At 36.1% G+C, this 15730-nt stretch overlaps 1 protein-coding gene across 1 annotated transcript in view; it reads left to right on the forward strand.

The window, feature by feature from the left end:
- The window catches only part of PDGFC (platelet derived growth factor C), a 123397-nt gene that overhangs the window by 66024 nt on the left and 41643 nt on the right, over nucleotides 1-15730 (forward strand). Inside the window, exon 2 of the mRNA XM_007432353.4 lies at nucleotides 1992-2187. Within this exon, the coding sequence (XP_007432415.1) occupies nucleotides 1992-2187 (196 nt within the window). The remainder of the gene's footprint in view (nucleotides 1-1991; nucleotides 2188-15730) is intronic.

The following is a 15730-nucleotide window of genomic DNA, read 5'->3' on the forward strand; positions in this document are numbered from 1 at the left end:
TTTATTTAGTTAGAGGCTGCGTGATGTCTTTTATTTTGTTAGTTTTAATATTTTATTGCTGTATGTGATTCTGTTTTATTGTGAGCTTCCTAGAATCTTTCAAGGAGGCAGCATGTAAATCAATGTATAAATAATGAATAATATTAATAGAAAAGTTTATTTTTTATTTTAGTAAGATATTTGTTTATAATGCAGTAAGATCCCAGCAATCCTCAGATCATCTCCCCTGGCTGCTCTCTCTCTCTCTTTGTATATATGTGTGTGTGTGTGTGTGTGTGTGTGTGTGTGATATGTGTAAATTACCCTTCCTCCTAGCACTTGGAACACCACTAAAATAGTACTGACTTACTTGATAGAAGGCCTGAGCTATTCCAGAATACTTTCTTGCCCTGCAGTGGTAAAAGCAGCCATCAGATAAAATATGAATTGGAGAGTCATAATGCAATGCAGTAATAAATATATTTAGTACCAAAAGTCAACAGTAGTCCTAATCAATTTAGCTTAATAAAAGTCAGCTCAAACAAATAGGTTTTCAAAGATTTTTTGGCCTGTAACTGATATACCCATTGCAGTCCTTGGAGGACTTTTCCACTAAGAGGAAAGTCAAGACTCTTTTGAATCAAGCTCAACTCCTGATGATTGCATGTACACATCTATGTAGTTTTCTTGGCAATAATATATGATGTTATTGCCATCTTCTGGATTTTTGATTCCTGACTTCCCAGTCTACCCCATAGTCCTGGGATTTTTGATAATCTTCTATTCGAGTACTAAAGAGGTCTGATCCTGCTTTAGTTTTTTTGAGATCAGCTGTTTCTCAAATCATAAGTTACAGGTCCTAAATCTGTATATTGTTATAAGGTCTTAAGATTTACACTAATTTATTTTAGCTTAGGGAAACTGCATGCATTCTGAGAACAGAGTAAAAAATGACTGTCTTGCTCAATACTAGGTACATTCTGATGTATTATGTATGATATAAATAACGGAAAAAGATGACCTTGTTGAATGAAATGTCACTTATATCTTATTAGTTCTAATTGAGGATTTTATTTTAATCCCTATTATTATGGAGAGGAAGTTAATTTTCTGAATTATGGCTAGAATAAAGGATTATGTCCTTATAAACACATATGTTGCTCTAAAATTGGATCAAGTTCTAGTAATTTTTTTTTAAAAGATTGATGATTTCAAGCTACATATTATATCGAGCGTATTGTGTAAGCAAATAGCTTCCAGTCCTTGTAAAAACTGCAGAACAAGTAGACCTTGTTTAGCGACCACATTTGGGACCAGCAACTTGGTCATTAAGCGAAGTGGTTGCTAAGTGAAATCGCTACTATGCTTATGATCTTATTCAACTTTCCTTTGCTGAAGGTTGTAAATGAGAGGATTGGTCACAAAGTTACTTTTTCATCACTATCGTAACTGCAAGCAGTCACTGTATGAGGCAGTCGCTAAACAAGGACTACCTGTATGTGTGCAATTGTGGATGTCAGTGTAGTATCATAGAAAAATAGACTTTGAAACCATCTTTTTTGCTTCATTAGGTGATTGCCTACTGATTACAATCGCAGTATGATTCTGTTTCTTTTTTTTAATATTTATTTCTTTTAAACAAAGTGTTAGGAGACTTAGATACACCAAACCTTTACATACTTTCTTTCCACATTTCCTATTCTTCCTTGTTTTTCCTCTTATTTTAAAAAACCAAAACTAGGAATCCTGAGGAGGTGGCTAATTATGCAGTGGTTTGTCATGTGTAAATCAAAATATTTGGGCATGTTTCTTAAGGTAATTCCAGACAACTCTTTTGAAAGAATTCCTTGAAGAATTTATGGCATGGCATGGCAATCAACCAGTCAAAGAACTAAGTTAGAATTCTACTTGACACATCAAATAAGGTCTTTAGAATTGAATTATATTGTTCAGTGTAGCTTGGTTATACAGTTGATTGATTATTCTTTTGTGTGTGTGTATTTCCTTTACAGGAGTGCAAGAGCCACAACATGAGAAGACTATTTCTGTGTCTGCTAATGGAAGTATTCACAGCCCAAAGTTTCCTTACACTTATCCCCGCAACACAGTACTTGTGTGGCGATTAGTTGCAGTTGAAGAGAATATGTTAATACAACTCACTTTTGATGAACGATTTGGGCTTGAGGACCCAGAAGATGATATATGCAAGTAAGTACTGATTGCTGAATTTGCATAAGCTTAATAAAAATTATAGACAATATGTCATACACACTGTGTAGCTTATACAGACTTTTAACAATTTAAGCATAGATGTTTTATGATAAAGGATTAAGTGAAGGATGTCTATTGATATTTATGGGAACCCTTTTTGATTTTCCAAAACATTGGTGTAGCTTTCAAAAAAGCTGAAAACTTCTCTGTTAGAGAAATGTGTATTCACTAGGTAGATATATAGCACTGCCTAGTATCATGCTAAGGACAAATTATAGAAAAAAATCTATTTTTAATGTAGCATAAAAATGTAAATATACACATACACACATGTATTTAGATAGGTCAACAGTGTTGGTTCTTCTTACTTTAATTCTGTTATACTGTAAATGGAGTGTGCTGAGAAAGGTCAGTCTTTCCAAAGCAAATACATAAAACTTGAATTTCAATGGAAAGAGAAAAATCTTAAAAGCTTAGTGATAAGATAAACAGTATAAAAATAGCAGTGTCATTTAATACTAGCATTTGCTGGTTACCAAAAATTGGCCACACAAGACAGCATTCACTCCTTTCCATAATATAACAAATATTACAGGTAGTCCTTGCTTAACAACCACAATAGGGACCAGAAAATTTGTTGTTATGCAGGGTGGTAGTTAAGCAAGTCACACCCGATTTTACAATCTTTTTCGCAGCGGTCATTAAGTGAATCACCATAGCCATTAAGCAAATGACGTGGGTTCCTCACTGATTTTGCTTGCCAGAAGCCAGCTGGGAAGGTCGTAAATAGAGATCACATGACCCTGGGATGCTGCAACTATTGTAAGTGCAAGCTGGTTGCCAAACTCCCGGATTGCGATCTCATGACCATGGGGCTGCTGCGATGGTTTTAAGTGTGAGGACCAGTTGTAAGTCCCTTTGTTCAATACTGTTATAACTTTGGTCGCTAAATGAATGGTCATTAAGTGAGGACTACCTGTACACATATTCACATTTTCAAGTTAATTTAACATAGGTATAACATTGTTTTATGAAATCTCATTTACATGTTGTTGCTCCAATATAGCACTCTATATTACCTTGAACAAAATTGCCATAAGAATCTTATTACTGAAATGCTGTATTGCATAAGCATGATCTATTGAATTCCACCGGAGTATGTTTTGAATATTTATTTTCTTAAGAATTAGCTTGGCAAATTATTAAAATAATTTCAATTACATTCATCATATAAATTTACTCAAATTGCATATTTTACCAAGCAGAAAAAATGTTGCAGATATTTTGGATTAGATATTCAGTTTATTTTGAGTAATGGTAAGCTACTCGACTAAATGAGTGTTTCATAATAATATGAGATATTAATTATAAATGGCCTCTGATTTTATGGTAGAGATCTCATAATAACCCTTCTTTGGAAATTTGTTCAGAAATATATTAGGTGAATTAGCATGTGAGTTTTTTGCTACTACTATATCCATTTGTTGCAGCTAATGCAACTATTTAAAATATAGCAGTTTTAATTGAGTCACAATACTGCAATACTTCTTGATTACTGTTTCTTCATATTGTCCATTTCTTGATTATTGCTTATTCCCATAGTCCATTTCTTACCTGTTCATCCCTTTTTACATATCATTTATTGATTTATTTCGACTTGGACACCATCTGACTCCAGTGGACTCTGGGCAGTTCACGGCATAAAAACAAACAGCAGTATACAGTCCAGATAAAATAAACAATGTACAAAATGGCAAATCAACACCACTGATCAACACCTTGGTCTTTCTTAACATTTAAAGCTGTAATTCTTTACAGTGTGTATTATATTATATACAAAAAAGTCACACGCAGCTCACTGAGTATTTTCAGCAGACATGTATAAGCTTGAACTGCATGACTGAGATTGTTTAACATTGTTTATAATATCTCCATACAGTTTCTTACATTTACTGTTTTAAAAAGCTATGTATGTAGGCCATGAGAGGAATGAAGTAGAGTTGCTGTGTTCCTTATAGCCTATTTTAGTCAGCGTAGTTACTGTTTGTAATATAACATAAAAAAGACAGGGACTTTCAAACTCTTTTGGCAGGAGAAATTAGCCTTGTCTGAGCTTTGGTTTCTATATCTTGGTCTGACAGCATATATACTGATGATGCCTGAGGGAGAGTTTCTTAGTATTCTTTCCATCTCCTATGTCTAACGCATATTCATGATAATTTGTTAATGTTCCTTAGAGAATGTGTCAAGGAAGGAATTAAATAAGGCAGAGGAATTTTTCAGCCGCAACCCAGTTACTTTAGATAAGTGTGCGATTTACATTATGTTACTGTTTATTTTTTTTACAAAAATGATTGTCCTAGAAAAAAATAACTTCCCTGGATCCAGACTTATGGAACAAATACAGCCCAGGCCCAAATACCCCTTTTGGGGGCAAGGTGTTGAAGAAAATACTATCTGTACAACTGTAGAACTTCTTGAAGCAAATCAGTTATCTTGACACGTTCATTCTGGGTTCAGTCCTGGAGTCCAAGTCTGTTGATGCTGGATCACTCAAAAGCTTTTGAACTATATTTATGAGACAAGGCATAGAAGTACTCTTTGCTGTTTCTACTTCCTTTTACAAGATAATTTCAGAGGATGTTATTGGGTGACCTTGTCTTGGTACCCTGTGGAGTGCCACAGTCCCTTTACAATCTGTATAAAGGTTTGTTGTTGTTGTCATTGTCCCCAATCCCTTTAAGATCTGTATAAAGCTACTGAGGGTGGTCATGAAGATTTTGGGGGAAAATCAGGAGAGGCTATGCATACAATAATAAGCTGGATGAATAAATTCAGATTGAATTCAGACCAGACTTAGGTCTTATGAGTTTGCCTCTTGTAAACTCTCAGAAGGAACAAATGCATGTTTGTTCCTAGAGTCATTATCAGTTAGAAGTACTGTGTATATGATCTTAGCAACTAGATGTACCTATTGCCAAGTTTGGATGGCTTACTACCTATGCTTTTTCCTTCAGGGCAATAGAATAATCATTGTTGGTCATGCATTAGGAACCTTGTATTTAGATTATTGTGGTGAGTTCTATATGAGGCTCCCTTTGTATCTTGTCTGGAAAATCCAGCTGTAATGAGTTGTATGTATTGGCTCGGTTGCTGACTGGAGTACCTGGCCATGTACTCATCACAGCTGTGTTTCAATAAATGCATTGGCTACCAGCAGCTCCTGGGCCAGATTCTAAGTTTTCTAATTGGCACATAAAGTTCTAAACATCTTGCAAACAGAATATTTATTAGATACCGGTTAGAAATCTGCTCAAACACTATGTACAGGAAAAAAAAAAATCTGTAGAGAGATTTTTTTTTTGAATTATGTATTTTCCTTCTATCCATTTTAATAAATATGTTTTATATTAATTCTGCTAACATCCTTTTTTAATTAAACATATTGTAAAACATTCGTAAACATAACTAGTTTACAAGAATTACCATATGAACATTTTTAATAAATAAATACTTTTTTCCCTACGCTGATCACCTTTTTTCAATGATTACTTTGTTCACATAGAAATCTGGAAGGTGAAGTAAGACAAACGTTCATAGTACTTTCTTCTTCTAATTGCTTCACGTTCTTCTAAAATTCAGTTTTCACTAATAGACTATAGTAAGAAATGCATAGAAAAATGGAATAAGTGTATGTAATTGGGTCTGGATACAGCACCAGAGGATTACCCAAAACAAGCCCTTTCTGTGTAGTGTACTGAAAATCATATTGTTATCTGCTGTAATGGATGATTCTATATTATAGAATTAGGTGACGGTGCTGTGAAGGATGAGTGTCAAGCAGGTGAAAAGGACTTCTTTCTTCCTGTTGCAATTCAAGGAGACAGTACACATGAATTAAGGAAATTATTTCAAACTGAGTCTAGAAAATTTTTCTCTTTGATGTTACTTCAAAGGTTATTTTGTAATACTTAGCCAATTTCATAAAGTTGTATAATAAAATCAAAGCTGGATGATTGGTCCAGTGAATGAATCTTTATCCACAGGAAAGAGTTTGACATCTTTGTAGAATGGAAATTTCTATTTTATTATTTTTAAAACTTAAAATTGTGACAAAACATCACCATAGATCAGTTTGATCAGTTTCCTGAAACAAAACATAAAATCAATCATATTGCAGTCATTTAAATAAACACAACTTTTTCTGCAGGCTTAATGTTTGCCTTCTAGTAGTTTCTTTTTCAGAAACATGATTGGAACTCAGTAATTAGAACTTTCAGTGTGACTTTGGGTTTTTTTGTAATATTCCAAATAAAGTATTTGAGAATTTGGAGAGAAGTTTGAGTTTACTGGAAATCTTGGTGTCTAATACATACACTGAATGTAGGGGGAAAAACATTATTTGTTAGGTTGGGATTGCTTTTCTTCTATGAATATGAAGAAACAAGCAACTTTGTACATTTTTCAACTAACAGTCAAGCAGCATGTTCATTTCATTGTTGTTCTGCTACAAATGTTTTTGTAATATACAAACATAGGAGAGTTCTATAGAGTGATATAGAAGGAAACAAAGGTCAGGCCACCATTGAGAACTCAAAACCATCAGAATGTGGTCTAAAATTGTTCTGTTGCTGAATGTGAGAAATAGGTGGGGACTGACAAAGTTTTTTATATTGTTCTGTACTTGTCAAAAGAAATAGATCTCGTTAGAAAGTGTTGGGTTAACTGATCAATGGAACTGGGCACAGAGGAAGCTCAATCACAATTGCTAGAGCCAGAACTCTAGGGAAGATAATTATATTATTATACTTGATTGAATTCCCCTATGCCTGAAGATACCTCTTTGTATTAAGGTACACTTAGGAAGTAAAAAAAAAAAAAAAAGAACTTTCTTTGGACATATTTTGAGTAGGTGGGTTCTGGAGTAATGACTGGAGCAACACCTTGCAATGCAATCTAGAATTCATTGGTTGGGTGACTATGAGTGTCTGAATCTTTGAAGTGATCAGTACCTCTTTAGGAGGAGAGGGATCTCTATCAAATGCCTTTAAGGAGATGATACATGCATTTTAAAGAGACATTTTCTTGTCCTGAAGACTATCACTCTGTCTTCAGTCTTCCCTTTCTAGAGAAGGATGTTTAGAAGGTAGTGGGCTTCTGCTACAGAAAATCTGAATGCCTTGCACTCAGAGTTTAATCCCAGGCAAGAGACAGAAACAGCACTGCTCACTCTGATGGATAACCTTCATTGGTACCTGGGTATATGGATTGTGCCCTTCTGGTCCTACTTGGTTTCTAGGTAGCATTTGATATCTTTGAGTATAGTATCTCTCCAGATCATTTGTGAGGGTTGGGGAACAGGGGAACTATTTTATAGTGGTGCCACTCCTCCCTAAGCTGGAAGAAACAGGGGGAAGGAGAGGTGGTCTCAGTGGATGTCTGATGCTTTGGTCTTCTCCCCAAACATGAGATCACTGGAATAAGTTATCCCTGTCTACCCCAGGCTGGGCCAAAGATTCTATGGAAATGTTATCTCAGTGCATGGAGGCTGTGAGGACCTTGATGGGATGAAACAAACTGAAACAGGACAGAGTTGCTATTTGTTGAGAAACCATCTGGCTCTCTCAGCTTTAGATTGTAGCCCTGAATATGTTGGCACCCGCTGAGTCCTCCACAGTTATGGCTACTGCTGGATTTCTGTGATGGTGTGTGGGAATGACCTTGGGAGAAAAGAGGAAGACCATTGCCTTGGCTGTGGATCTTCTTCCTGTCTTCCAAGGTTATTACCACATACCATCACAATTTGTAGCTGGAGGTCATGGCAGGGGATCTTTGCATGGCTTCAGTTGGTGCATTATTTGTTTGCCCTAATTGGAGTAGGAAGCCCTGGAAATGATAACTCATGGCCCCATCAGCCCAAAACTAGACAGCTTTACATGGGGCTGCCTTTGAAAACTACCAAGAAGCTGAAGTTCTGCAGTTGGTGCAAAATGAGAGCTACTACATTGACTCCTGATAGGTTTTGGGAAACAAAAAGTTTTATATTTTAAAGAGCTACTTGATTTGGCTCCTAGGTGCCTTTAGGACCATCATCTGCAGGTATGTTTGATCCATTCTTTGGGCTCATCCTGGATGGGGAAAGTTAGTGATTTTCACATATGGGAGGTAAGAACAGAGTGGGGGGTGTCTGCTGTGTTTGCCTGTTTGTCCATCAGATGATCCATTATAGTACCATAGCTCTAGAGCAATGGAATCTAAGATATTTTAAAAGAAAAAGGCATTATTACCAGCAATATAAATTTACATAGAGCACAGTAATATTGAAAAGTCAAAAAAAAGAAAAAACTAGTGTTGAATATTCTGAATAAACTGTATTGGGAAAAAGAACAGATCAGTTTGCTCCCATTTTATCCAGCGTTCAAAAGTTACTTTAGAGATTGTCATCAATTCCTTTTTTTTAATAAACTAAAATTATCAGAAATGTTTCTGGAATTGCTTTTCTGCTTTGAACAGTAGTACAAACATTTCAGAAAGAACCCTATAACAGCACAAATGTTGCTTTCTCTTTGAAGTACATACTTATGCAGTGGAAAATTATTTGCTATTGAATTCATCAAGCAAGTACTATGAAGTGATGAGTTATGATAAACGTAATAAATAGACTAAACATTGGGATATCTGAAGGTTCACTTAACAAAGAATTATGAAAAACATATGAGCTAAGCCTTTCATGTTGAATATATTGGTACATCTAAGCATCTCAACAGGATCTTAAATTAGAAAGCTGTATTTTTCTCTTTTCTTGTTAACTGTAGATAGGGGTTACCTATTTATTTATACTACTTTTCCAGGGTGTGGCATCTTTTACATTCATCAAAACATGACCTTCAGAAGTCCCTATTATGGCTTGTTTCTTAACATTGTGAATCAGCCGCAGCTGAAGGCAACATGCTTTTCAGAGAAACGATGAGGGAACTAGTATATGTTTGGGGTTTAGCTAAGTATGTAGTGAAATATTTGTGGCTGCTAAGTGAGTGCGATGGGTTTTATCCCTCTTCCTCTTACAAAAATAAAATATGAGGCTACACCTAAACATCTTTGTGTTACAAAGGCAAGAAGTTATATCATTTTCTCCTGTGACTTTTTAAAAATTAGTAAGATTGTGACTATAAAGCTTGATTTAAAAGTTAAGTAAATGATAGTGTTGGGAGGTAGGAAACATTAATGGCTTATCACCATGGCAAATGCTGCATTTGCATTTGTTCTGAGATAAGAGACATAGGCAACAAAGAAGAAGTAAAGGTATGAATTTCATCTAAACTCTAGGGTTTCTAAAATCAGAATGTGTTGTCCAGAGGGATAATGGTTTGCATACATGGCTCCAGCTTGCTTGCTTGCTTGTATAGGTGAACAGGTGAACAAAAATGTACAGGTGAAACTTGGTGGGAAATCATTGATTTCTGGGGGTAGGATTTTTCATATTTGTCATTAACTTAAGGGTAACACTGAAAATCTTCTATACTGTATATCCCCCTCCAAAACTAAGAAAGAGAAGTTTCTAGATGCAAAGGTTTGCCTGTTCTAATTTAAAAGGCAAAGAAATACATTGCTTTATAAGTTCCCAGAAGCTAGAATCCATTCATTACATGCTCGCTCTATCTATCTATCTATCTATCTATCTATCTATCTATCTATCTATCTATCTATCTATCATCAAACTTGTATGCTGCCCATCTCACTATTCAAGTGACTCTAGGCAGCTCATTATCCTTATCTATTGATAAATATAACTTGCTTGCAGGAGAAAAGTAAACTTTGATTTCAAAAAGTAACTGGGTTGTTGCAGATAGATAGATAGATAGATAGATAGATAGATAGATAGATAGATAGATAGATAGATAGATAGATATTGTATGTTATTTATTAGATTTCTAACCCACCTTTTCTTTAGGACCTCAAAGTGATAGATAAAGGACTTCCTCTCAGTTTTATTCACAACACTGAAATGTAGTTTGGGCTGAACCGTGACTTTGCTCAGTGAACTTTCCTGGAAGAGAGTGGATTTGAATTTAGGTCTCCCCATCTTAGCCCAACATCATAACCTGTACACTATAAATGTCATTGAAAATGTTAATTAACATGCAGTACTACTATGTATTTCAAAAACAGAACAAAACACAAACAAATCGTTTAGCTGAGTTCAAAACAGAGACAATAACATTCCTTTAGAGGTGGTGTTTTAATTCAGTAACGCTCTCCCCAGTTACCTTCTAAAGTTGTTTGGCTAGAAAATAGCCACTGTATAATCAAGTATAAAATGTCCTTAGAGGCTGCAGTGTTCTTCATTAAATTTGAATGCTACTATTCATAATAACAAATATGTTATCCTTAGCAAGGTTATTAGATTATTTATTTATTTTATTAATCAAATTTATACGCCACCCATCTCACTGTATAAGTGACTCTCGGCGGCTGTCAAACTCTTGCCTTCACTTGCCTGCTTCAGCTTGTTATATTTAAAAGAAACAGAACTTGATATTTTCCCCTTCTACTGAATTGTGTAGTCTACAGATTGTATGTTTGCAAGATTTACTTTCCTTTAGTGTGTGTGTGTGTGTGTGTGTATACACACAAACACACCGCTGTATATTTCTTGGTGCATTCACTACTGCTATCTAGAATTCAGAAAGGGCTTAAAGATACTAGCTTGCAATTTCCTTCTGTCAATCAAGCTGGCAACTAGCTTTTCTCTGGTTGGTAGCATATTTTATTTACCATCACTTTGATTTGTGACAGATTATTTGCTCAGGGAAGATTTTCTCTCACTGGTGCCCAACTTTCTTCAGCATTCCTGTCCTGATCATGCCCTGTTCCACTTCAGGAGGGTCTTCTCAGACCAATATCCCAGGATCAAAAACTTCAGCAGTATAACACTTTCTACTCCATTTTAGGATTATCAACCATTTGTGTGCTTTCCTAAAACCAACAATTAATCTTCAATAGCTGGAGCTGTCTAGATCCATCTTAGTTGCCAGCCATTATACACCTCCATTAAGTTCTCTCCCAGTCTTTATTCCCAGACTTTCTCTGCTAATTTAAGGGTCCATCTTTAATGCCAGCCCAATGTCCCTTCCTTATCTTTTGAAAATATTTTCCTACGGGAAACTAAATTATATTCTTATTATCTGCTTCTGTTTATCAGCAGGCTAGTCCAAAGTGTTTGTTATTCTGTATGGATATATGAACAGCTAGAAGGAAGCCATGGAAGAATGCAGGCTGTCACATACAACCATCACCATCACATATATACCCTTTTTAGAATGGCTGAGGAAGAAACTTTTTTTGCCTAGGTCTTTCATAAATATCAGTTCCATCTCTCAGTGGCTCTAAAGTACAGGTTGTAGTTATGTAAGGACTTATGATCTGTGCTGAAAATTGACTTTAGCGGACTGTTGAGGGGCTGCTGCTGGCTGGGTGTAGATGTTTGCTTGCCTCCCTAGGGTGAGAGGTATATGGAGGTGATAGTGACTTCCTATTTTACCAGATGGTATGGTTTTGTGAGAATGGTTCAGGTCTCTTGCTATCCAGTGAAAGTGGAGGGGAGGGTGGAAGGTAGTGTGGTTGTAGTGTGTGGGTGGTAGGGAAAGAGGAAGCTGAACCCAGCTATTGGGTTGGTTGTGGCATCAGGATGTGAGTTGGGGCCCTTTGTTTCAGGGGAGACATGCTTGGGAGGACTAATGTGTCAGGGGTAAGGGTAGGCAATAACATCACATTCTTGATGGGTAGGAGGAAATATGATGGGACATAGGGTGGGGCGCTCTTGGGGAAGGCAGTCTCAATGCATTATATCAATTCTGCATTCCAGCCTCCTACATTCAGTCCCAGTGCCTGGTCATCAGAACCACAGCGTCCACCTGTTCCTTATTGAATGCCAGGTTAGCCTGTAACAAGGCCTTTCAAGGTAGGCCAAGCCAGCAGCAGTCTCCGCAAGAACTACTGAAATTGTACTTTATTGTTGTAGGGTATAATAACAGTATCCTGACAGAGTATCTCTGTCTCTGATGGAATGGACTTATGAAGACCATGCTCAGGGAGATAAGCATGTTGTTAGCCCCCAACAGGAGCATGAGAAGTTCAAGAAGATGAGGCTGGCACCTCCCTAATGAATTCACAGTGTTGTGGCTGGCTGGCTTGGGAACTTGGGTTCAGTCTGAGATTCTGTCTTGAGGTGGAAGCTAATAAACACAACAGAACTGTATTTGCATTTTCTCGTGGAGTTCTTTGGGCTGAACCTGACAGTCTCCTCTCTTATCCCAAAGAGAAGCAAAGTGGGGCAGTCTTTCTCCCCCTCTCCCTTCAAGGCTTATGTGACTGTCCTTGCATCCCTTCTTCAAGATTATGTCTTCTACATCCCCTCTTCCATGATATAATAGTGGATGAGATAGCTGATCTCCTCCCCAGCTGATAGTGTTGGGGGACTTTAACTCTGGGCATGTGATCAGAAATGGCTTGGGAGTTCATGGCATCCATGAACTTGATTCTGATTGTTGTGGGCCCAAGTCACAACAGTGGTCAGAAGACAGTGGTAATGTGAAATGTAGTTTGAGGATGTTGCCATCAGTCCTTGTCATGGTCAGATCCTTTTCTGTTAGCTTTGGAAATTTTTACAAACAACAATATTGTCCCAATAAGCTTCATAGAACATTTCTCCACCTGGAAGAATGCTGCCTGTGAGTCTCTGGAAGGTTGTGATGCTCCATTACAGTGTAGAGGCCTGAAAACAGGGGCTGTTTTCTTTGGGGAGGGATACTATTTGAGAAGTATTTGCTGGAAGTCTTTATTACATTTATAGTAAGATTTTCCTGAAGATGTGGCTGCTTTAATACTTTGAGGAAGAGTGCTTATTTCATGTCAACATATTTTGCTAAACAACCCTTTCAAATATTTTGTACAGCCCTCACTGTTATATAATCCTGAAAAAAAAATGCTTTATGTAGTGAAGGAAAATGGAATGAATCCAAAACCTGCAATAGAATACGCTAACAAGTAGATAGAGTTAATGTTAAATGCTTCCCGTGTAATCACATAATTTCTATAGTTTTATGAAGCAGTACTTTGACCATTTTAACTATGCCATTGTTAACTATAAATAGCTACCTAGACATGCAGATGTAAAATACTGCAGCATATAATAAATATATTTAGAAGCCTGGAAAAAGATTTTTTTGCAGAAAAAATCAGCAGTGAATTGACTGTAGCAAGGAAATAGACATAAAAATACCCAACCCCAAGTTTGTTTGCTATAGCACCATGTTGCTAATGACTATTTTGTGTTAATATTTTATGACTGCAAATAATCCAAATGAGCATAATACATTTTACTAGTTTTAAATAAAGTCTGGAAGGAGAATTTTGGAAAAAGCCCTTAACCCAAATAAATCTTCCCATGAAAAATCAAAACACTAGCTCAACTATGTGGCATCAAGTTAGGCAAGCAAAATACAGTTTCCCAGGGAAACTGAACTGTAAGATTCGGCCATAAAACATTTAGAAGGCCAAGGAATGCTGATAGGCTGGGAAAAGATATTATAAGGCTAACAGAAGTCTGAAAAACAAGGACAGTTTAAGATAAAGTAGCTCCCTAGAAAGAAACTCTATTCATGAAATACTTCCTCTTTGTTCTTGCACCTTTTTGACATCTTTGTAATATTGCTCCATTACCTCATGATCATGTTGTAATTGCGTCACTGACCTCATTAGATACATGATGTGCTATATCCCAGGGTTCCTCAACCTCAGCTCAACTTTAAGATGGATGGACTTCAACTCCCATAATCCCCCAGCCAGCATGGGGAATTCTGGGAGTTGAAGTCCACCCATCTTAAAGTTGCTGAGATTGAGGAACCCTGCTATATCCAATCAAATAGCAATGCTGCTGTTCCCATCATATGTATACTCCAATTTGCCTAAATCCAGAAAGAGGGACTGTACTTCTCCCTTCTTGAGATCTGCCTGGTCTCCAGTGCTGATCAATGAACCAATTTATGCTTCAATAGAGTTTAAATGAAGTAAAAAAAGTCCCCTTAGTGCAAAATTAGATGTATTGTTTTGATGCATACTTTTGTTCATTGCCCCTCAGATTATTAAATTCATGTTTAATGGTAATATTATAATGAATTTTAATGGTGGTTGGACTGTGTCCCAATGACAAGCATATTATAAATATTTTTGTTCCTGTTGTTGGTTTGTTCTATATATTTGTGAGTTTCTCATCTGGGGGAAAATACTGTTATTCCAGTCATGCAGCTTAATAGTTAATTACATATTTTATAAAGGAAATAAAAGCTATCATCGGATCTTCTTGGAAAAAAGAATGAAGACACTAGATTATGTTTTGCCTGAAGAAAAGATTATGAAATAACATATTGCACCTTTCAGATCCTGAAGATGATGCCAGGGAATGATTACTTTACTCATGGATAAGTACTAAAAGCTATTAGCATTTAAATATGAGGTGTAAATTATATTAATGATGACGGGAAGTGTGCTGGTTACAAGAATGGCTTAATGATGGAATAAGATAACATTATAACATTTTTGTTCATGGAATCAGTCAATCTCTCTCAGGACATTTTAGTCTTTGTCAGGACATTTTAGTCTTCCTATAGGGTATCGGAATAGGAGATTTTATTTTATAGTTATGGAAGAGGATTTCCTAAAGCATTTACAATAAATCTTTTCCTCTTTCAAATTATATGAATTTAAATTAATCATATTCTGATTAGGAATGTGATGTGTGGTTTCCTAGGAACCATCCGTCCACAAAAATCCCACATCATTTAAGATCTGTACCAAACTGAAAATCTTAAAATACTTAAGAGTGGTCGATTCTTGAATTAGACTTTACTTTACTGGAAACAGAAATCCTTCAGTTATGTTAAGCACAGACAGGTTCTTGAAACCCTAACCCTAACTATTAAGATCTACAAGAGAAGAGCTTCAAAACTGCTTTTACAATCATAGGCCTGTTTAGCACAGTTTGTGGAACATATTTCCTTGGCCTCAGGGCTGTCTTCCTTTAGAAGAGGAGCAACTAAGATGCATCTGCTTCCACTGGGTTCATTAATTGTTTTCATTAATTTTCATTAGTTTTTTAATTTCTGTTTTGTATTCTGTGCTTTTCATTTTTGTTAGTACTGAATGGAAAAATGCTTCCATTTTTAGGAGGGTTATCTCCAGACAAACTCTTAGCTACATATTTATGTCACTTTTGATATTTATAAGGTTGCTATTTACAGCTGTTTGTTCTGCTTATAAAGTCAAGGACAGGTCTATAATTGAGCAGATTGAGGTAGCTGATTTGGCTTGTCATAAAAGAACAACAAATAATTTAGATAACTTAGCAATTTATATTTTTATTGCCAGAAAGAGAAGGGAGATTCTACTTCAGGATCAAAATAACTTGACCCATCTGCATTACTTTTCATCTTGATTTAAGCACCGATGGCATATTGTCACTTGAATATAAAGCACTTAGATA

The sequence above is a fragment of the Python bivittatus genome, unplaced genomic scaffold (assembly GCF_059951505.1).
Source record: "Python bivittatus isolate LINGU-HERP-01145 unplaced genomic scaffold, Pbiv_v1 ctg000070_np1212, whole genome shotgun sequence".
NCBI lineage: Eukaryota > Metazoa > Chordata > Lepidosauria > Squamata > Pythonidae > Python > Python bivittatus.